The sequence below is a fragment of the Clytia hemisphaerica genome, unplaced genomic scaffold (assembly GCF_902728285.1).
Source record: "Clytia hemisphaerica strain Z4C2 unplaced genomic scaffold, Clytia hemisphaerica genome assembly, whole genome shotgun sequence".
Taxonomy (NCBI): domain Eukaryota; kingdom Metazoa; phylum Cnidaria; class Hydrozoa; order Leptothecata; family Clytiidae; genus Clytia; species Clytia hemisphaerica.
The window spans coordinates 439,078-462,584 of NW_027103486.1; the positions used below are offsets into that span (position 1 = coordinate 439,078).

A 23,507-nucleotide genomic window follows, 5' to 3' on the forward strand; every position below is an offset into this window, starting at 1 on the left:
CAGTGAGGTTCCTTTAAACCTAGCAGATGCATCCCAGACGATTCGAATTTTACCCGGTTTGTTTGGTTCTAAGACAAAGTGATGCGGTATATAGTTCGTCTTGGATGATGTCTTTGCTGCTTCGTCTTTGGTCAATTCTTGGACGTGACCAATCTTTACATAATCTTCTAACTTCGAACTGTAGATTTGTTTGATTTCAGGTAATTTCTCTAATCTTCGCTCAGTAGACAGAAGTCTGGTGACTGCAAGTGGTCGATTATTCACGAGCTCCAAATCGTCCCTTTTCCACAACATGCCCACTTCAAAATGATTGTTCACGAGTCTTGTGTTGTTCTTTAGAAGATGTAAGGCTCTCTTCTCATCCCGAGTAAGCAAGGCTTCTGAATCAGGCGTTGTCGCATAGGTTTCTTGACTCCAGAATCTTTCCAGCTTCGAGTCAAGGGATTGAACTGATATGTAATTAGAGCAACCATCATTGCTACCAGACTTCCCTCCGAAGATAGTCCATCCTAGCAAAGTCCTCACAGCAATTGGTTCTTTTGAGCTTTCACCTTTAATAAATTCGAGATGCAAGAGCGCTTCGGGTACGTCTGCACCGATTAGGATCTCAACGTCTTTATCGAGTGGTTGTGTGGTAAGGAAGCATCTCTGAGATGTTGGTATTGTTTCTTCATTTTCGAAACGTTGTAGGGTTTCTTCTTGATGTTTAGAGACTCGACTACCCAAGCGTCCTCTACATGAACGCTGGAATCACATGATGAAAGAAGAAAGTTGACTGATCTTGATCTCATGGTTTGCTTTTTTGTTAGAACGTTGCTGATAGAAACTTTCAGATTACTGTTGACATTTGGTAATTTCAATCGATCAACAAGGCTGGCACTGATTAACGTGGTATCAGAACCAGGATCTAGAAGAACATTCACCTTTTCTGATATATCACCGTTTGAAATGGTGACCGGCACGATCTGAAGGAAGGTTGTCCTTTTGGATTTAGCATAATGAGATTCCCTTTCCTCAGTTCCTGCAGGTGGATTTGCTTTGTAATTTGGATCATGGAGTAACGTGTGGTGCTTTCTTTGACATTCTTTACATCTTGTTTGGCACTTGCAATCTTTGATGGAATGACCTTTTGAGAGACAGTTATAGCATAGATTTAACTTTCTTGCTTCTCCTCTCCTTTCAGCAATTGATTTCTGTTTAAAGCGTTCACAACGCCAAAGCTTGTGGGGTTCATTGCATACGTAGCATACTGGGGTCTTTGAATCACCTTTTCCTCCTAAGTAATTTGATTGCCCTTCCTTGCGTTTGTCTTTCCTTTTGTCTTTTGGTTTCTGTTCTTCTTGAGCGATTATGTCTGCAATGGGATTATAAAACTCCTTGAGCTTGGAGTCAAGCCATGATTCAAGCTTCATCAGTGAAAGACTGGTATCCTCGTAATCTTTAGATGTCCGATAAAATGCCTTTCTCAAATTGTCAGGCAACCGAATGACAGCTCTGGACAGATTCTCAGCAGAGTGAATTGCACCCATATTACCAATCATCTTTAGCCATGTCACTGTTGATTTCAGGTGTTGGTGAAATCTTTTCAAGGAGGAACGATCATCAGAAGGTAACTGAGGTTTGTCAAGCAGGTTCCTAAGCTTGGAATGTGTTACCACCGTCTTATTACCGAAATCTCTCTTCAGGGTTTTCAAGGCAGTTGCGTAGAATATCCCAGAGGTTCCGATACATTCAACGCTCTTTTTGGCTTCACCAATCAAAATACTGAGGAGTCTTTCCATTCGATCGTTGTCGGTGAAGGAGAGTTTATAATGGACTCTGCGACTAAAATTTTCGACGAAGTCTGGCCATTTGGAGCTGTCGCCACTGAACTTAACTAATTCAATGGTTGGAAGAGCCTTTGTCTCGAATTCGAACCTCAGCGCAGAATTTGCTGTTAATGGGTTTGATAAGCCGGCGAGGCATGTTTCCTCTCCTTCTGTCAATTCGTCAATGAATTGGTCGACTGGTCTGAAGACGAGGTATGGAGGTTTGGGTTTTGTGTAAGAATTAGCATTAGCAAGAGTCACAGTGGCAGTTGAAGGCTCTGAACGATTATCACCTGATGTTGTAGATGCCTTTTGGCGTAGACGTCGGAAGCTGCTTCGTGGCTTTGCTGTGACAGAAGACACCGAAGGTGGACATGGAGTAAATCTCACCTGAGATAGACTTCGTTGAAGAGGTTGTGGATGGACAGGTGAGTGGTGAATAGCTGAGTTAGGAGGTGATTCGATATGAGAAACAGTAGGTGAGTTTCCACTGGAGCCAACAGGTATACGAATATGAGGATTGAATACGTTAGTACGTTTATCATGACCCGATATGTTGGAAGTTGGAAGTTTCAGATGGATCTACATCATACAGACTTGTATCAGGTGTAGTGTTGGAAAGATTTGGTGTTCTCAATCTCGTACGAATCTCATGCTCTATTTCAGCGATGCGATTAGCCTCTCTAGCTTCAGTCTCTGTGCATTCTTGTATCCTTCTTTCGTCAGTTTCATAGGTAAGATATTCTGTGTTTGCCGCTCTGAATTTTAAGTAAGTCTCCACAAGAGTGTTATGCAACGTAGACGCACTCGATGCATCTTGATCATTCAGGTAGGATAAGATTTGATTTGCCACCCGTGTAAGATATCCCAGAAGACCTCTTCGAGTGTTCCTTAGAGATATCAGTTTGGCTAGGTCAGTGGAATGATCAGGCCCTTGTCCTGCAATTCTTTGAGATCTCCGGATTGACATGATGGTCTGGACGGTGATGAAACAAGGTTGAATCAAGAACAGGTAGTCCACGGATTAGTCAACTGATGTGGTAGTTGCGTGTACCACAGACGAATACGACGGGCGGTATTGAATAAACGCTCGATTGGACACAAGGGCGGTCCCGATTGGGAACGAGTGTAGACCACTGATGAAAAGGGCGGCCGACGATTGATAACAAGGCTGAACCACGATTGATAATGAGAACAAACAACGATTGCAAATAAGGGCGGACCACGAATTACAACGGGCGGATCACGATTGGAAACAAGAGCGGGCTGCGAATTGAACGACGGCCGGTAGCGATTAATAATCGAGGGCGGAAGACAATTCAAACGAAAGTGAACTGCGATTGATAAAGTAGACCACTATTGAGGATGAGGGTGGACCACGATTGGTGGTGGGGTGGACCACAGTTGAGGGCGAACCACGTATGAGAACAAGGCGGGGCGGAAGTGGCGTTTTGCAACGGGAGAATCAACAACGAAATGATGGATTGTATACAATTTGGTGTGTATACCGATAAAACGATACGACGCTGGGTGCGGTATCTGAACGAAATGGAGTATCTGTGACGATACGGTAGGAGAGAATTCCGGATAGAGTGAATCCCGGAAACGATAAATTTGGGAGGACAACGGACGTTGGATGGACGATTTCCGAACGTGTGATAGGAGGATGATATTCGGACGGCCTTTTCCAAATGAGGGGGGTAGCGGAAACAATATGGAGGGTATCAGAGAGAGTATGTTCCAAACGATAGGCGATTTTCCAGACGATAGGACTTGAGAGACGAAGAAGATTGTGAGCTATCTTCAAATTTCCAAGCCAAAGTTTAAGGTATACCTCTGACATGTGTCTCTACCTCTCAGCATTTGTCCCAGTTCTCCACTTGATTGTCCCACCAAAACTTGATCCTCCAAAACTTGATTGTTGTCCACTTGATTCCCAAATATTTTCTTGAAGATGTTAGGGATAGTTGAGTCAAAAATCTTGGAACGTGGGAATCTTGTTGATTGTTGTTCAAGCTAAAAAACCAAAGTTCAAAAACTAAAAATATGTACATAGGCCTATGAAAGAAAAATGTCGACTAGGTAAAATAATGTACAAGTAAAGAAATCGCTTCATAAAAATATGTCTTAATCTGACTTGGGTATTTATAAACTAGGGAAAAATATCACCATATGAAAGAACGATATGTACATGAAATTACTTACAAAATATTGTCCAAATACTATCCCCAAATGTTCCTGACTCCAAGTAAAAGTAAAATCAACTCTGTAATGAATTCAGATCTCATAAAGTAAAAGTATTTTGCTCACATCTCGAGAATGAAAATCTCACTCACGTCTCTTGTAAAAGTAATTCTGATCTGATTTGAGTGCGTGAAAAAGGCGTAGAAAAAATGATACTTTATGGAAAAACGTGATAAAAGGTAATTAAAGATAATTATCATCTTGTCATTATCGAGCTCATACGTCACAACCAAAACAAATCAGTTATAAGCACATTATCCAAAACACTTGACCATGAAGCCCAATCCAATTCCTACGACTTAGACCAAAAATAACGATTTTATATGGTTCATGTCCGATATACACGATATTGGCACTTAAAGGGTTAACATATTTATCTCGCAAAGAACTTTATTTGCTCATCATAATTTCATTTCATTCTTCCAGTTTGTATCGTTGGCGGCACACAGAAGCGTCGAAGAAGTTGTTATATAGTCTGGTGGTCCTGTTCGTTCTTTCATGTTTTGTATCCACTGGAGCGCTTCTTCACTTCATTGGTAAGATGAATCACATTGAAGTGTTCTCAAGGTGGGGGGTGATGAGACAAAAAATTTATTCATATTAGTGGACCATGTAGAAAAGTAAATTAATTCTTTAAAAAGAGGTAAGAAAGTGAAAATTTTGACGGGGCCCATCTTTTCAGGCCCCAAACCGCAAGCCTGCTTTTAAAAAGCTTAATACCAACGTTGTCAAAACATAGACATGTGACATACCAAATTATCAGAAATCTCATGCACCCAAAAAAGAATGCCCATCAAAGAATTCACTTTCTTTCCTCTTTTTGTAGTATTTAGCAACTTTGGTACACGGTCCACTAACATTTTTTGTCGTAGCCCTCCCCCCCCCCTAATACGTTAGGTAGACCTGCTAAACCTTCCACTGTACTATAGCCATCAAATGTTGGTGTAAAAAGGCATGATCAATTTTTCAATGAACCAAAGAACGACAATTTATAAAGTCGAAAAGTTTGAAATTGTCGGCCCTTTACGATTCATTTAGAATGGAAACCATTACCTAAATTTTCAGAACCTGTTTGTTAACTTGTAATTGTTGTTCTCTATGTCTTCGTTTTTGAGACTTCTTTTTCGAAAGTATTGTTTGAACAATGAGTTAATATGTCTTGTTATCCAAAGGACTTTCTCTTTTTTTCAGTTCTGACGTCAGCATTGAAACTATTCATCATCACACCTATATACACTCGCTTTCCAAAGGTAATCTGTCAGTGTGATTGACAACAGGAGAATGGGGTGAAATTTGCTAGTAACCATGGTAAACTCGAACCCAACCTCCCCCCTCGTGCTTATAGTCTTCTTGTCATGGCTAAGGGTTGCTAGTTGTTTAGTCATTTTAATCTTCACTATTATCCATATAGCGGTCATTAAGTAAGCCATTAAAGGTTCAATCGGCGGGCGGTATTGAAAGGTTTTGTTACTCAAATTGTCATACCCGCGCTGAGGAAACTAAAGCGCCAGGCTTCAGAGGGCTAAAATATCATTAACGGCCCGGGTATAGGGCAATAACGTCATTTGCGGCCCGCTCGGAATTGGATTGAAGTCGTTGCATTGAAGCGAAGAGACTAAACTAACGTCAGAAAAAAAACACTTTTAGGTCATTTGCGGCCCGCTCGCAAGGTGCTAAAAATTTGTTGAAGACATTGCATGGAAGCGAAAAGAATTGGTTGACGCTAGAAAAAAACGTTGTTTGAATGTCCGATATGGATAATGATAGTAATAGCGTTAAGTTTTCGTTCGTTGTTGTCATTAATTCTGCCCTTGCAATTTGATTATTAGCCCTCTAATGCCATTTGCGCAAATGACACTATCGGGCGAATAATCAAACTACGCGGGCAGAAAATAACAACAACGACCTCAAACTGAACGCTATTGTTATATTCAGATTCAATCAAAAATAATTATTTATGACTAACAAGGCATTTGCCAGGACATTTTCTGCCTGTTGACAGGTAGATAAGAAAGCTTGATTTCGGCCATTTCAGTGAGAAGCGTTTTGATACAAAGGCTCACCACGCTTTCGGGCTAGATTCCCGAAACCCTGGTTGTCACATCAGCGAGTTTATGTATTTGCACTTTTTAGGACGGTAAAGTGACTGCCATTTGGAAAAACCTACAGTCTGACCCGCAAAATCGAGGACGGTGAAAGTGCTGATTTACCGTCGTCCTCAGTCAGTCAGGATTTAGAAAAGGTTAGAACCTTACCGTCTCCGACGCAGAAAAATACACATATACATAAACTCGGTACTGATTTGCGTAAAGTGTGCTTTATTTTCCTGTCTTATAACAATTCTTTTTCTTTCCATACTAGGTTCAAAGGCGGTATGATGATTTCATGCGACTTTGGCACGAATTACCAACTCACGCGGAACACCAACGTCAAGAAGCCATGGATGCCGAAGATGGAGCAAAATCATCATCACGAGAAGTAAGTTCCTGCTCAAAATGCTATTATTTTTGTTTTGATGGTTGAGGCAAAGTAGAATGAACACTATAAAATACTGTTGATCAGAATAAGTGAGGCCAAATTTTATGAGGATGGAATATGGCATCAACTTAACCACTATCAATAGAAGACAGTTTTTGGTCAAAACGTTGTTATTTCTGTTTGAATAAGCGAGGTATGATCGTAAGGATTGATCAGTTCATTTTATTATTATTCACGTTTGAATAGGCCAGTCAAGTTAGAGTAAATCTGAAGAAAGATTTTGAGAAGATAGACAATAGTACAAAACTATTATCAAGAGAATTAAGTTCCTGGTCAAAATGTTATCATTTTTGTTTCGATGGGTGAGGCAAAATCCAGAAAGTTAGAGTTCGAATGAGTATTATTTCTACCTGGGTGGTTAAGGCGAAACAGAGAAAGTTACCTATTAATATACAATTAGTGTATTCGATGTGAAAAGAAATAACACGGGTTGGAAAATATGAGAAAATTTTCAAAAATCCATGAGAAAGTACAACTCACATAACGCCATATACTAGGGGGGGGGGGTTGGATTCACTGACCTTTATATATCCCTGGACCAAGTTACTCAATGCCGGCCAAGCAAAATATGATGATCGGAGTTTTTTTGAATTGGTACCCGCGGAGAGAGCGCTAGATCTAGTTTGGCTTGTACACTAATGATGTAGCGCCGTTTGTCGTTAGGCAAAGTTTCAAACACTACAATAGCTTCTTTACGGGTACCAATTCAAAAAAAACTTCGATTAAAGATGGCGGATATAGCTTGGTCCAGGGATATATAAAGGTCAGTGGTTGGATTCCACCAGGTGGTCGGTTTTTTTGTAATAGCTCATTCAATTTTTGATATTTTTTTCTGAAATTTTGTGACTTTCAATATTTTAAACTAATTTCCATATAAGCAAACCAAATTTGCCCAAATGATGACGTCTTCTGTCAAAAATGGCATAATAGGACAAAAAATCTTTCCAATAAATTTGTATTGACTTAAAGAATATCCATGCAAAATTTCAGCTTCTAACTTCTCTCTCTAATCAAAAGTTATGGAGCCTGGTAAAACCCCCTCTAGGGATACTATTCTCAAAAAAGGATAAATAGAGTTAATAAAAGGGACATATTTTTGACATCAAATGGGACACCACGTAAATATCAAACGGGCTCCTCAAGGATTCCAACGGCATCACATTTATAACAATAAAACGGACCTTTTCGTTTTTATTTATTGATTCACTTTTTCATCCTACTCCCAGTCTTCACCTCAACCAACGTCACCACGTAGCAACAACCAAACAAACAATACAAACGAAGATGGTAGCAATGGTAACCAAGCAACTGGATCAACGTCGGATAGTAATGTGTCATGGGGAACCATCATTTTTTGTGATCGTTTCCAATTACCAAGAGCTGAAGCTCCTTTTCCTGGTAAGATAATCAAGTGTGTGTAAAATTATTAAAAGCAAATAACGAAAATACAAGGAAAATTCTTCTCGACGACTGTGTCAAAAATCTTTTTGTGAAAATTTAAGATACCCTTGCATTGAAGTGATAGAGTTATTCGAATGTTCAAAATGGTTTACACTCTACCGCAGAGACCCGGGAATTTTCGGGAATTTGCTTGGTTTGATTTAGTTGTAGCCTAAAACACCGTGCGCCTAGAGCAAATGTTCCTTGTAAATTCATTAGCAATCCCCTAAAAAGCATTGATAGGTGTATTACAACTGCATAACAAAATTTGAGCCAAGATTATTTTTGGAAACTCTGCCTTTCGCGGTAATAAATTGTCGTTCTCATTCTTCCCGTCTTGAATACTTGGTTAGTTTTATTAGTGAGATAAGATACTTTACTCACGAAGATTGTATGTATCCCTTTCCCCCATGGACCAATATTCTAGAAGAGCGCAGTTAATTACAAGTCCGTTTTTGTCTCCCATTTGTCAGAAAAGTTCAAATAGTTATTCGGTCAAGTCCACAAAGCCTTAAAATGTTCTTAACTTGTTCTAAACATTTTGGCCAGCGAAGCCTTGTGTTCTTATATAGTGTGTTCTTATAAAAAAACGTGTATTAGAAAAAATAATCTTATCTGATTTCCATTGGTACTTGTAAAGTTACAGATCAATGTCTAACCGACTTTTCACATTTTATAGATTGGGTAGAGGGTAGACGTTGCACACTAATGGACAAAGAAAACCCTTTTACAAGTATGAAACATGGACGCCTCTATCTCACTGCTAAGTAAGTAGTCTGGATCCATTCAGTGATATAAATGTTATAATAATATGGATAACTGTTACGAGATAATGTGAGTTTCATAATAACGCCCTTAAAGGAAACTTAACTAAAGTCTATCCAGATATAATTGGCAGTGGAAACAAGAATGCCTGTAACTTTTGATAGTGAAATATATTGTGAAAAATTTGTTTGCTTGTTTTAGAGAATCAAAATCGCTATATTTGAATGTATTTATGGCTGAAAATTTCGCGATTTTTAGCGGTTAAATTTGCGATTGTAAAGAGGTTAAGCTTTTTTTCTACTTATGCTACAGCGTTTATTTTTACACCAGTGGTAGTTAAACCTTAGGTTAAGAAGGTTGTCAAATTTCAAGACAAACGGAAAAGTCCTTCGGAAGATATGGGACCCGAAATATCCCTTGCTAGCACTTTTCTGTGAAGCATCAAATCTCCAAATTTTCAATAAAAACGGGGCTAGTGATGATAAAACAGTTTTTCAATCATAACATGATTCTCTAAAACAAGCAAAAAAAGATTTTCGCAATATATTTGAGTATCAAAAGCATTCTTGTTCCCACGCTGCCAATTATATCTGGATACACTTTAGGTAAATTGATCACCAAAACTCAGAGATTGTCTACAGACAAGAATATCATAGAAAATCAATACCAAATGACATGGTTAAGCAACAATTTATCTTTTTTTCTATTTCAGTTTTTTATGCTTTGAGAGGAATCAATTCCATAGCAAAAAGAATATTGCTATAAGCCTGGCTGAAATTATCAAAGTGAAGAAGGTTTGATTTTTCTTTCTAGTTGTTTTCCAATAGTAGTAAAACTTGCTAGGGCCTATTATTAGTTGTATTATTATCATTGCTATTATCATTCATTAAAATATAGCTACAATCACCGACATAATATTTGACACAAAAGGGTAATTCCCCAAAGTTTGAAGACCACAAGTGATTTTTAAGTTACTTAACTTAGGGTTGGAAAGTATAGGTTTAACTTTGAGTATTAATACGAAAGAAAGTGGAAGTACTGAAACCTCAATTCTCGCCCGAGCTGAAATTCTGAAAATCGTTAAAATACCTAAAATTGTCAATATATATAGACGTTGGTTGTAGCATCTGAGAAATCAAAATTGCAAGATTTTACTTTACGTAAAATAAGAGCTGTTCGGAAAATGAATGAATGAATTGTTTTCATATATTCTTTTGTTTTTAGAGTAAACCAATCACATTTATGCCTGGACCTGGCATGTCTATTGAAGTTGAAGTCACTGGCATATCTAAGGTAGATTGTAGTAGATTGAAGAAATTTCGTTTGTGTTAACCACGTTCTTCTTAAATAAAAACGACAGAAAAGAGCCGAATTTTGCTAGACATTTTCTTTCGCGAAAAATGCCAAAATTCGATAAAATCGAGAAAGTTTCTGCTTGCGAAAGTTTATACGCCTAAAGTAGATTGAAACTAATGTTAACTCTAAATAAATAGGAAAATATTTTCACTTTACCACATGGCTACGTAGCTACCCTACATCCCGCCTAGCAATCAATTGAATCAAAACATGCCAGTACTGTTTATCAAATTTCTCATTTTTATTGTCATCTTTCGCAATGAAATTTTTATGGTGTTTTTACCTTGAACTGGTCTTGTCTATGGCTAAAGTAGTTGCTATGAAGCCTGCCGCCTTTATAGAAATTCTCCAAAATCTTCAGGCTCCCCTTACATTAAGCACATCAGTGATCATTTATTGTTTGTTTATTTTTCAGCCGTATGTCTTTGCTGCAATGATGGGACGTGATGAGGCGCTTGAAAGCATCGTACGTGCTGGAAAGTCTTTAAATTTGCCTTGGGCTAGCGAAATGTAAAGTTGAAAAACCATTTTCTTTTCAATATCACAGCGTTCAGTTTCAAAAATGTATTATGGGTAATAAATCTTTAATGTTCTTCTTGGCTTTCTTGTTTGATGTATAAATTATTTGCTTTTTTACAGACATTAAAAAAAATGAAATTTTAAATTATATTTTGATTTTCACGCAGATTATTTTGACTAAATTCTGTGGCATATCTCAACGTTTTCCTTAGAGAGTGCTAATTGGGAAAAGAACGGTTTACTTCAGATTTATGATATGACCTACGTAATCTCACATAAAAGTTCGAATCATATTTTTCCGCTATCTCGATTTCTTAATCTTTTTAACGAGCACAAAATCGCTATCTAATTCGAATTCTATCAAAAGTTAAAGCCATTTTTGTCTCAGCTGTAAATTATATTGCGACAGACTTTAGTTTTTGTTTTTAGAACAAAGGGCTTTCAGGTTTTGCAGGGTTCTGTAACCTAGCTGGAAATTCGCCATCATGGAAGAAAACTTTCGAGTCCGAAGAATATCTTGAGATATTAGACCAGGCCTTTAATCAAAGTTTAATGAGAGGTTACGAGGCTTTTCCGAATTTACTTAGTCTGAGATGAATCATTGTGGATAAAAGAAACTCGAATTTGAAGAGGCGATTCCTTGAATCGAATGATTTTCATAATGACTATTGTTAAAATTAGTTCTTGCCGAGACCAATTCCCTTGAGAAAAATCTCGATAGTAACGTTAAAGGTTACTTATCTTCTTTAAAGATGCTAGAGGCTGAAGTAGCTTTATTTTAACAGTAGTGAAAAGATCAAGTCTAAAGAAATGAATGTCTGAGAATGTTAGATTTTTAGATATTGTATTTATCAAAAGGAAATGTCAAAATTAGTGCATAATACCGTTGTAGCGCTTCATAAAATATGTATTTTCCAAAGTCCAAAAGTAAGAGTTAAAAACAAGACAGATTGATGATTGTACGTTTATGCATGAATCTTTGAGTCGTGTATTTAACCTCTTTCTGACTTTATAAAACACATATTTTACAAATAAAATGAATTTAATTTAAATTTGAAAATTAACATGTACATAGTATTTCAAGAGAAATTTTTCAGGTGATTTTCTATAATTTTTTAAAAGTGCAATATGTAAATTATTTATTATAAAAAAGGAGTTTTCAGCTTCAAGTTCCCCGCTAAAAAAATTATACAAATTTGGGTTGATGCAGAAGCTGGCCTAAGTACGTTATATAGAAGAATTAGTTTTGTTCTCGTAAAAAAAATTCATAATTTTTTCGAAATTCAAATTGTCTCTTTACTGCTTGATTTATCTGATACTCCGATGGCGTATTGGCGGCCGCCCACGCTAAAGCTCTAAAGGAGCGGGCCAATATACCATCGGAGAGAAATAGTAGTCATCCATTGATGTGCCGACATAAGTTTAGCCCTCATTTTCGGGGCCGTGCTGAACGCTCAAAAATTGTTTTTTTGAGATCTGGCGCCTCAAAAAGACCGTCAAATCACTGTCGTTAGTTACCACGTCATGAGTATGTCGGCAAAAATTACAAACTACATGGCTGATGCAATTTTCAAAAAATGTGTGCTGTTATGGTTGATTTTGGTTTCTTTTGATGGACTTTTTGTAGTTTAACTGTACTTATCACTCCCTGAATATTAGTTTTAGTATCCAGTGTAATTTCTATATGTGCACCAACCCAAAAAATGTGTTTCTACCAGTACCACAGAAAAGTTGATAATCATAACTTTTGTTTTTGTTTGTTTTGATGGCTGATTTTTTCTGCACTTTCTCAAATTTTATACCATTCAAAGACCAAAGAAACTAAAGCAGGTATGTTCCTATGGGCTTAGGCTTTTATCAGTAACTTTCATGTTGTTATCTATCTTAGGCCGTCCTCCAAATATAACTGTTGTCCACCGGCCGGCCGACAACCGACAAACCGACTTCAGTGTTCCAGAACTGAAGTTTTTTGGATAAAATCTTTATTAAACTTCACAAAAGTGTCCATTGAGGGTTAGTATTCATTTTCTATAGCTTTAGTTTTTCTTTTAGTGTTATATTATAGATGCTGATTATGACTTTTCTCTTCTTTCAGGCTTTTTTGTGTACAATGTTGTTTCTATTTTGTTTTTGCTTCTGTGATCAGTTTAAAGAAGGAAAAATACTTATTTGAGTATTTCTGCATGCCCTCCTTGTGAAAAGAATGATAATATTTTGCATGATTCCTTCTCCAAAAAGTTTTGTATTTGAATTTATTTCGTGAAACCTTTTGAAGTTTTTTCTGACCCAAATTTTGTCGGCCATGACACCTTCCCTGTCCAAATTGCACTCGGGCCCATTTTTCTAAAAAATTACGCGGTCAGGCGAAATTCCGTAATGTATTTCTTCCAGATGTTGAAAATTTTCCCGACCTTCAGAGCTTTAGCGTGTCGGAAGAAAATTTCTACATCGGGTGCCAGATTACTGCTTGATCTTCTCTAGAAACTGTATCCATTTTTCTATAGAAATTTAAAAAATACTCATAGTGAAATAACACCCTTTGTCACAGACCCGCTGGGACCCCAGATCCATTGGAAAATTTGGCAAAAATTTCGTCCATGGTGGGAAAAATACCCTGAAATCTCCCCACTGGGAAATTGACTTTGATTTTATCCCCATTCAAAATTCAACGATTAAAAATTGCACTCCAAAACCATCCCCACTGGATTTCTTAACCTTGGAACAATAGAATTTCTTTTCCCATTGGGCTTTCAATAAGAATTTTTATCCCCACTGAGGGAAAAACTTCCAACGGGGCTGTGAGACAGGGGTGTATGAGTGCTATTACAATCATAAAAAAGTGAACTAAAGGTCTGGGTACGAGATTGGAATCATCAATGATTCACGATGACTGTGATTCCACTTGGATCCTCACAACTCTCGGTCTTTCCATTGGTAAATCACCGATGCGATTGGTATTTTGAATGCTTAAATATCGACGACATTTTCTCAGTAAATCTTTCACTTTTCGTCTCCCACGTCGATTGATTTTCAAGAAATATCCAGCATTTATGATACTCATACTAATTACTACTGCATGGTACCAAATGGGTAGCAATCCTAGACTATGTATTGGTAGGTGCTTCACTAGCACACGCCGTGATATGATTTGGTAGACTGCTAGCAGAGTAAAGACTGTACCGAACATAATGAAATAATGTCTTGAGATCCTACATACAAAATTTATTGAGTTTGATAGTTTAACTTTGAGTGTTTTTTGGTCTTTTCGAAGTGTATGCAGGGTCTTAACATAAAGTGTGATCATAATTACTGAAACGGTGATGTTCATTGGTATCAAATATGTAGCCGCTGCTCCATGTTTTGATGAAAAGTTCATTGCACAGGCTAAAATAGTCTGCCATAGTACCATACAGTAATCAATGACAAAAACAATTCGAAATCTCTTTTTATTAAATTTCCACAAATATTCGTGTTTGAACTGTACTCTACAATATCTGTCAACTCCCGTTAAAGCCACCATGTAGCAAGAGCTATAAAAAGCGAGATGGCGTATAAAATATAAAGCTTTGTATACACTGCATGGTAGAAATTCGATTGCTAATACAGGAATGACTATGCTTGAAGTTAAAAAGACTGCCACTAGAGTATCTACAATCGAAAGATACATGATAAGTTTTATAGATTGGTTTCCAGTCTGTCTTGTTTTGATAATCACCCAGACGACAAGTATATTCATAATGGTAGCCGTAATCACGATGGGTAAAAATACCAAAGATATTGTAAGTCTAGTATTCCAATACAAGAACGCGATGTTGTGGCACTCTGTCATACAGAATGTATCAGTTTGGTTCTGACAACTTGTATTCATAGTAACACCTTGTAGAATTGAACCAGAACAATTTTTTCAGTATACACAATTCCGTCAAGATAGGTTTACCGGTTCAGAGTAATGTCGAGTCAGAATGACTATTTCAGCTTGAAATAACCCACATTTGTAAATATGAAGAGAATGTCCTTTTTGTGATTTTTTGAAATTTGACTGGAGACTGCCTGAAACGGCGCCAAACTCCGAGCTTTAGCAGTTTGATTTTAACTCCAATCAACCACTCTTGAGCTTTTTGAACAAATCTGTACAAAGTTCTTGTGTATTACTTGATGAAAAAAGCTAAACTAAACATTTCAAAACGGTATATCTTCGTTAAGTAATGCAGTCCTAATTGAAACAACAAATATAACAAAAAGCAAAAATTGATTAAGCAAACCCAAAGGTTTTTCTTTTATCTCCAATATCAAAAATGTAGTTTTATAAATTACTCATAAAAGCTAATGAACCTTTCATAGGCACACGCCTACAATAGCTATCTAGCATTAGTGATAATTAACAGCCAACTAAAAGCACAGATCTTAAAAATAAGACCGGAGAGACTAGTGTAAACTTTTAACACCCCTTTCTACACAAAGCGTAAAGAGTCTCTTTAACTCGAACCTCTATTACTCAAATATCTCCTTAACTCGAGCAAGTTTCATGGTCTCTTCAGTTAACAATGCCTTATAAACCCTACTCCATAACTCTAAATTCAAAAACTACCCATGCGTGTTCGAGTTATGGAGACTCCACAAGTCTTCTAAAAAGCGGTCGCCAAATAGTCCAATCTACTTTTTGTAATCTCAGTTCAGTGTAATGTTCTGATACAAAAGATGGATTTTACGTTAACGGGATGATAAAAAAAGTTTTTTTATCACTTGCCAAATAATTAATTAAGCATCTAAGATTGCTTAATACTACTAAAGTTCTGATTATCTAAACATAACTACCGACCTACACGAATAGCACTTGAAAGCCAATATCAATGTTTTTTTACGCCAAAGAAGATAGAATTAGTGGCTTCAAGTGCAAAGTTCAGTCGGTCTAGACAATTTGCTACATTTGACAGTAAGGTTCACTGCAAAGATCACTCGTGGTGGTTCCGGACCCTCGGGCTTGGATGCGGACGGATGGAGACGAATCCTCGTATCCAGAGACTACGGAGACACGGGTACAGACCTCCGAAAATCAGTTGCAGCGGTCATCAGAAAGATATGCTCCATCGATGTGAAGGATTCAACGTTAGCACCACTTTTTGCTTCACGTCTTGTACCTCTCAACAAGAACCCTGGACTTAGACCGATATGTGTTGGAGAAGTCCTCCGACGAATCATGGGGAAAGTTGTGATAGCCGCATTCTCTGAAGACGTTGTACGTGGTTCATCTGACGCGCAAATGTGCGGACGAAGTTCCGGGAGCGAGGGTGCAGTCCACGCCATGAGACGGATGTATACCAACGAAAGAACAGACGCTGTCATCCTTGTCGACGCAGCCAACGCCTTCAACAACATCAATCAAGAAGCCCTGATCCACAATATCAAGTATATCTGTCCCGAAATCGCAACATATGTTACGAACTGCTACTCCATCCCAGCTAGACTTTTCGTCGTTGAAGGTCTAGAAATCAAATCCCAAGAAGGAACCACTCAAGGAGATCCACTCGGTATGGCTATCTACGCTCTGGGTGTTACACCGATGCTTAACATCCTCCTCATTGGTATAGGCAACAACCACAACCGAATGGTCGCCTTCGCCGACGATATCACAGCAACTGGGTCCTTGGACGCACTGAAGAAATGGTGGGATCACCTCCTCGAGATCGGTCCATCCTACGGTTATTATCCACAACCAACAAAATCTTGGCTAATTGTTAAACCCGACCAACTCGAACAAGCACAGGAAAAGTTTGCTGGCACCGAGATCAAAATAACATCCGATGGTGAACGGCACCTCGAGGTGGTGATTGGTACGGATGAAAACAAAAGTCAGTACATCAACCAAATGGACCCAGGAGATTAATCTTCTTGCTGAAATCGCAGCAACCTATCCACAAGCAGCCTACTCAGCCTACGTCAGCAGCTACCAACATAAGCTAACGTACTTCCTACGCACCATCCCAACGATCAATGAAGAGCTGAAAAGAGTCGACAAAGCTGTGCGGCACCGACTGATTCCATCACTAACTGGTGGACGCATCATCAACGACCAGGAAAGAATAATGCTTTCCTTACCTCCACGTCTCGGTAGAATGGGACTGAAAATCTACGCCGAAGAATCGAGCCACGATCACAGAGACTCGATGAGTGCAACAGTGGTACTGCAGAATCAAATTCTTCAAACAAATGACGGTGCACCCGAAGCGAAATCCAAGTCTCGTCTTCACAACGAACGGCAGCAACGTCACCAGGAAAAGCTACGAGCTTTCTTGGAGACAGCCGACATCAACACCAAACGAACGATGGAGACACTCAATCAAAAAGGTGTTTCAAATTGGCTGACATCCATCCCTTTGAATGAACAAGGTTTCGAGCTGACCAAGCAAGAGTTTTGGGATGCCATAAGAATTCAATACAACTGGCCTCTCGACCGACTACCATCAACTTGCGCGTGCGGATCATCGTTCGATCTAGCACACGCGCTCTCGTGCAAGAAAGGAGGATTCGTGTCTTTGAAACACAATGAAATTAGAGACATTACGTCCAAATTGCTAAAAGAAGTGTACGTAGATGTAAGAACTGAACCCCTATTAATCGAACTTAATAACGAAGATCTACCAAGACATGCAAATGTCTCACGCGAGGCGAGACTGGATATAAGCGCTCTCAGTTTTTGGACTGCTGGCCAAAGAGCATTTTTTGATGTGAGGGTTTTCAACCCGTTTGCTCGAAGGTACAGCAATTCAAAAATTGAGAACTGCTTATGATCCAATGAACGCGAAAAGAAGAGCCAATATGGTGAACGTATTTTGCAAGCCGAAAATGGGACTTTTTCTCCGCTTGTTTTTGCGGCAAATGGGGCGATGGGACGTGAATGTACGTTATTTTACAAGCGTCTAGCTGAAATGATAGCAGACAAAAGACATGAAACTTTCTCAAAAGCTACTAACAGCATTAGAACTATCATATGCTTCTCGCTCGTTAGATCTACAGTGAGATGCATCCCTGGATCGAGAGGTAGAGTACGACTCCCTCAAGATGAAGTTTAATTTTTTTAATCCATAATTCTAGTAGAATTTTATTCAAATCCAAAAGATCCATGCCGGGACAGGCTCCGGTATATAGTATATTTTATATTTTTCAATACCGACTTGTATTTAATTTCTCTAGTATATTACGTTCCGAAAATGCTTGAATTTGACAGTAAGGTTCTGTCAAATTCTATCGAAGCTCGAATTTCTAAAGAAATTCTGAGATTTAACCCTTTCAGTCCCACGCGACCGCACTGCGGTCCCTTTGGACCTGTCGTGTGCAAAAGACCGCGTAAAAAAAGCTTGTTCGAGTAAAAAGTTTTGTTTACAAAAGTATTTGTAAAAATGTTTGCAAGCAAAATCTGTAAGGCCGAAAATGGGATTTTTTACAACTTCTATCAATCATTATGATTTTTCTATGAGGGCTAATCAAACAATTCTTTTTTCAGTTAGTAGATACTGTTGTGCTAAACATTTATTAGAAGAATGAATGGGTTTAAATCATTTTTTCATAAAAAAAATTACCATTGAATGGCAAAAAAATGCTGTTTTCAAATTTTTTTTTGCCTTTCTCTGGTCACGTGACACGCTGATGACGTCATTTTGCAAATTTTTTTCTATCAAAATGATCCTCATACTATAAGTGAAAAAGGGTGAAAACTTCAGAGGACTAGGTTTAGTGATTCCAGAGATATTGAAGCATGAGTAAATGCATTCAAAAAACCGTTTTACGGCTCTGGGAAAGTAGCTGTGAAAACTCTGGGACTGAAAGGGTTAAGAATTGAGCTTTGCCCGTTATCCTTTATACCTGGGGGTAAGGCAAATTGACCGACGGGTATGTGCGACGGTTGAGGGTATGTTTTTCAAAATAGCAGAATTGCACTGTAAGGGTGGACTTTTGATAAATGCACTGTATGGGTGGAAATTTCAGCAAATCTAGGAAAAATTGCAAATTTTGTATGAAAACCTTGATTTTTTGACCTTTTTATAAAGTAGTCTCGGTCGAATAAATTATCTTCCCGTTGAGCCGGCGAAAGAGAATCGCAGCCGTAATCGTAGGTTGGTAATCATAGTGCATTATCCATGCATTTGTACACAACAGAGAAATCTTTTCTACCGGTTGGTGCGGGAAAAGCAGCGGAAAGATTCCAGAAATGGTTCGAGAATGTTAAGCCAGTAATAAGAAAGTCTAGCATTTTTATTTAATAGGCGCATTCATATTTCCATATTTACAAATGTATATGGAAATATCATATTTTAGGATATTTCCAGGATTGGAAATCTCTTATTTCACCCAGTGACTGCAATAGAGGTCTACCCTTTAACATGTAGGGTGGTCGCCAATACACCAGATCAGATATCCAGATCAAACACTCCTCGGATGAAGACATGTACATTCATAAAATTTCAAGCCGAGAATTAGAGGTGAATCATCAACCTTTCCTAAGAAAGATTAAAAGTGATGCCTCACAATTTGATGTGATGCTACTACAATCAGCGCCGAAATATATTGGCAATTTTGGGTATTTTAACGTTTTTCAGAATTTAAAGGTCGGGTGAGAATTGCAGTTTCAGTACTTCCACTTTGCTTCATTGGATTTTTCGATTTGGGAAGGTTTAAGTGGCTTCCAGGCTATACTCTCAACCTTGTTATTAGAACATTTTTGAGCTTTTAAATCCTGAGATCCTAAGGTCCTGATGTTAAAACTCAGAGTTAAAACTGTACTTCCAAAGTGTACTTCAAAGTACTTAAAATCACTTGCGGTTACAAAGTTTTGAGGGAATTCCCCTTTTGTGCCAAATAATTCGACGCTGATTGTAGAACACTTTTTCCAAGAATTTTGAAAATCCTTTCTCTTTTTTTTTGCGTTTTATATTTTTCAAATTATGGAGGTAAATGTTACTCCCGATTCAGCGTTTTTATGGAAACCATGCAAACTGTGCAACTTCAAAAATAAGAGGCTTTCAAATCCTACATAGGAGACTCCTTTCCGCTTTCCACTATACATTTTTGGTTGATTAAATTTTGCGTGGATTAATTTTCGCGATTTTCACCAACTTTAGCCCCTTCCGCTAATAAATTTATTCCTCCCAAAAAATTCTGATTTTGGTCCAAAACTCTAAGAAAATGAAAGAAATTATGAAAAAGAGGCTGATTCATGAACTTTAAGTCACGCGAAAATTATAATCTTAAGGTAGGGTAAGGTAAAAAGCCCTGGGGTGGCACTGACCTTGACGGTAGACGGGAACGTTGGAGTTTGAAAAGTGGACTCTGTCAGCTATGAATGTATTGTTAATGTGGGACCCCGTCGGAACGAAAAATCAGAAAAATTTCCACAAAATTTTCACCCTGAATTGTGTCAAAAATTACGAAATATAGACAAAAGATTGAAAGAATGAATGGGGTAAGAATTAGCCTGGAGATCAATGCTATGATTTCTTATTCTATATACTGATGGCGAAAAATATAGCATGGTATGGGCTGACAGTTTGAATTTCCCATATCCTAATAACGGTTGAAAACACAGCCAATCAAATCCTGTTATTGTTTCACTGGTCACACTTTCTTAAAGAAAGCGCAAGTTCCGAAATTTGGTTTTTATTTTAGTAAGTGAGGACAGCGCTAAATTCGAATCTCCCACCGTAATTTTTTTGAGGTCAATATCGGACTCACAGCTCTGACCTGTCAAGTATTCATCAGATTTAAAAGAAATACGCAGACGGGTTCCTGTCTAGGTAAGAATAAATTAAAAACTTATTCCTTTACACAATTTTAGACACAATGCTTGAATACACCGTTTAGGAGTCTCGCTATCTTCACGGTACTCCATTGCAGAGTCCGGTAAAAATGGTAGGTAAAAATGCGCACTTTAGTACTGTGAAAGGTTAGAGGAATGTAAACATTGTGAATTTTTTTCTCTCCTTTAAAGAGAATGATTTAGATATTTGAACATGATATCAATGATAATTTTATAAGTCTCTCCTGAAAATTTCACAAAAATTCATCAAGAGGAAAAGAAGTTATGATTAAAAGGAGTTCTTTACCTACCGTTTTTCTGCTATGTTTCCTTATGAGAACCAGATGTTTACCTACCGTTTTTTTACGGAGGAGAGTGAATTTTCGGTGGTCGCTAAAATCAAAACAATGGAAAATTGGATTGACGCGTGCGCAGTCGACACTCCTAAACGGCGTATTGGCTTGAATAATTCATCATTATTTTTATTTTTATATTTTTCTGTGGTTGAATTAGTGAATTACATAAATGCTTTGGCGAAATTTTTTTCACAAATTCATGACAGACAGTCATCAAATTTCTAGAAGAAGAAAAAACGCGATACATTCTTAAAGGGAAGAGTCGGTTCATTTTGGAAAATTCAAAATGATGAATTACTGCATTTTGGTTTTGACTTTTTTAAGTATAAAAAACATTTCAAGCTCTTACATAGCATCTGAGAAAGGTTCAATCGCTAAAAAAAATTTATACTTATTAAAAGGAGTAAGCTCTCCAGTTCAATGTACTTTGAGATGCAATCAAAGGAGCGAGGCTGCTTTTTATGGAGCAGACGGCATATGTGGATGTTTATCCAGGAAAGATTTATCATCAAACAGTCAGACTGAAATATTTGGATACAACTATTTTGAGGTTTGTTTTCTTTATAAATTTACTGATTAAAATGTCAACATCAAAATCTTATGGAACGAATGTCAATACCTTTTGCTGGGAAAACTTTGAGTTTAAGTAATCCGGGTGTAGTCTTACCTTTGAACCTCGTCCCCATGCCTAATCTTCTTTTGATTGTGTACATACATACACACACATACATTGATTAGAAGGTTAGCTCTGGACTCGTCTGGACGTTGTTATCGCATGAATGAGGGGGTTCATCTAACAAATCCTACATCATACACCCCTGTCTCAGTGCCCCGGTAGAACCTTTTCTCTCAGTAGGGATAAAAATTCTATCGAAATCCCAATGGGGATGGATAGAAAATCTATTGTTTCCAGCTCAAAAATTCCAGTAGGGATGGTTTTGGAGTCCGATTTTTTTTCCATTCAATTTTCAATGGGGATATAATCAAAGGGCAATTTCCCAGTGGGGTTGAAAATATAGGGTATTTTTTCCACCGGGGACGATTTTTTGGCCTATTTTTCCACCGGGGGGTCAACCGGGTCTGTGACACAGGGGTGTATTACTAAAAATAGACATAAAGAACAACAAATTTTACTGTCTATACAGTATAATGATAAGAAACATGACATAAACATTTTGAGATTGTGCAATTTTTATGATATCCGAGACCAGGGCTAAAACTCATCAAATAACATTCGAGTAAAACGTCGATGATGTTTTCCATAAGATTGAGGTTGGGTGAAGCCTTTTATTGTAAATTGTCGCTATAGCGATTCGGCCTCCAAGTATAATGTTGATTTTTTAATAATTCTATAATACTATAAACAAACCGCATCATTTTTGGAGTCTATTTATCAATATGGAAAGACTACCTTTTCGCCTTTAAAATTGGCTACCGATTTTTTTTCTCATAGATCAGACATACAAAAGCACTCTATATACCCGAAGATACACCAAGACAGAAAGAATTTTCGATGGCAGGTATGTATCTATTTAACGGCTCTATATTTTACATAAGTGTTCTCAAACACATGTTTCATGTCAGAACAGTGTCTCCCTATTGTTATATTATGCTGAATAAACCAAAAATTGTTTTTCTTTTCCTCTTTCTGACCATTCTTGCTCCACATCCGTGTCAATTTAATGTGAAAAAGCTTGTATCAATCTTATTTAAAAACAAAGCCTTTAAGTTTAACAAAACTTTAACAAAAATATATGTACCTTATCAGTTCTTTTTACACTGGCCCTTATTGGCGTTATTTTGGGCTCGTGGCGTAATAAGGGCCGGCGTAAAAGGGCCAAGATTTTGCAATTTTAACCTAAAAGCGGCGTTAATTTTTATTATTATTATTTCTCAATTTAAAGGACTTTAGGTATGATTCGAAAACGAAAATCCATTGTTTTACTCAATATTTAAAACTTCGCAAAAATCAGTGCCGTGATTCTCGTGATTTTCAACAGTTTACTACTGAAAAATGATATATTAATCTAAATTTTAGTCATTATTTACTAATTTGAAGCATGAGTATCCATTTTTACAGATTTTGGAGTTATTAACGGCCCTAATTGGCGTAAGCCAAAGTTAGGCTGTGGCGATTTAAGGGCCGGCGCTAAATGGGCCGGCGTTAAATTAGGGCAAGTGTAAAAAGGGCCGATAAGGTACTTCACGATAAGTCATGTTTTTTATATCTTTACCTCACCCCATAGAGGAAAAGCCTCTTAAAAACATTGTACAGAGCTGGAGCAGTTACTGTTTAAGTACTACTCAAAAATTGAAATTTTGTGACTGTTATTGAAAAGGTAGACCAAAATAACCCTAAGTTTGACTAAGGACACCCCTGTATCACAGATCTGTTGAGACCCCTGCCCCTGTGATTAATAGAATTTCCATCCCGATTGGGAATTCGAAAGAAATTCTGAGGAAAAAAGTTCCATCGGGGCTCCGAGACAGGAGTGTGTCAAGGAAACTGCCGAAAATCTAAGATCTAGAAACCAACCTCGCGAGCCAGGGCGAATCGTTGGCGGTCAGGCGGCAAAAGTGAGGGCGGGGATGGCCAGACGATTACGATAAGCGCCTATCTATAACGTCAAAAAGCTTATCGCCCTGGGTACGAGGTTGATCTAGAAACCCTTTTACGTGAATATCTATCTC

At 37.8% G+C, this 23,507-nt stretch overlaps 3 protein-coding genes and 1 long non-coding RNA gene across 7 annotated transcripts in view; 2 read left to right on the top strand and 2 right to left on the bottom strand.

Moving 5' to 3' along the window:
• The window catches only part of LOC136798639 (GRAM domain-containing protein 4-like), a 55,244-nt gene extending 43,317 nt beyond the window's left edge, over positions 1-11,927 (top strand). For 2 of the 4 annotated variants that reach the window (XM_067055286.1, XM_067055285.1), the window contains exons 11-18: positions 4,479-4,588; positions 5,244-5,302; positions 6,414-6,530; positions 7,817-7,988; positions 8,710-8,797; positions 9,508-9,589; positions 10,020-10,088; positions 10,567-11,927. In XM_067055286.1, the coding sequence (XP_066911387.1) occupies positions 4,479-4,588; positions 5,244-5,302; positions 6,414-6,530; positions 7,817-7,988; positions 8,710-8,797; positions 9,508-9,589; positions 10,020-10,088; positions 10,567-10,665 (796 nt within the window). In that variant the 3' untranslated portion in view covers positions 10,666-11,927. The remainder of the gene's footprint in view (positions 1-4,478; positions 4,589-5,243; positions 5,303-6,413; positions 6,531-7,816; positions 7,989-8,709; positions 8,798-9,507; positions 9,590-10,019; positions 10,089-10,566) is intronic. The other 2 variants (XM_067055284.1, XM_067055283.1) reach the window with 2 other exon arrangements.
• On the bottom strand, positions 600-2,624 carry LOC136798611 (uncharacterized). The gene is made up of 2 exons (XM_067055241.1): positions 2,616-2,624; positions 600-2,390 (listed from the first exon to the last, which is right to left on the bottom strand). Exons 1-2 carry the CDS (start codon positions 2,622-2,624, stop codon positions 600-602), a joined length of 1,800 nt encoding a protein of 599 aa, XP_066911342.1.
• LOC136798644 (uncharacterized) lies at positions 3,553-4,317 on the bottom strand. The gene is made up of 2 exons (XR_010845418.1): positions 4,014-4,317; positions 3,553-3,824 (listed from the first exon to the last, which is right to left on the bottom strand). It is a non-coding gene; the product is annotated as an uncharacterized lncRNA (long non-coding RNA).
• Positions 11,928-16,753: 4,826 nt separating the features above from the next.
• The window catches only part of LOC136798651 (uncharacterized), a 9,429-nt gene continuing 2,675 nt past the window's right edge, over positions 16,754-23,507 (top strand). The window contains exons 1-3 of the mRNA XM_067055297.1: positions 16,754-17,424; positions 21,159-21,366; positions 22,270-22,336. Coding sequence (XP_066911398.1) covers positions 16,754-17,424; positions 21,159-21,366; positions 22,270-22,336 — 946 coding nt within the window. The remainder of the gene's footprint in view (positions 17,425-21,158; positions 21,367-22,269; positions 22,337-23,507) is intronic.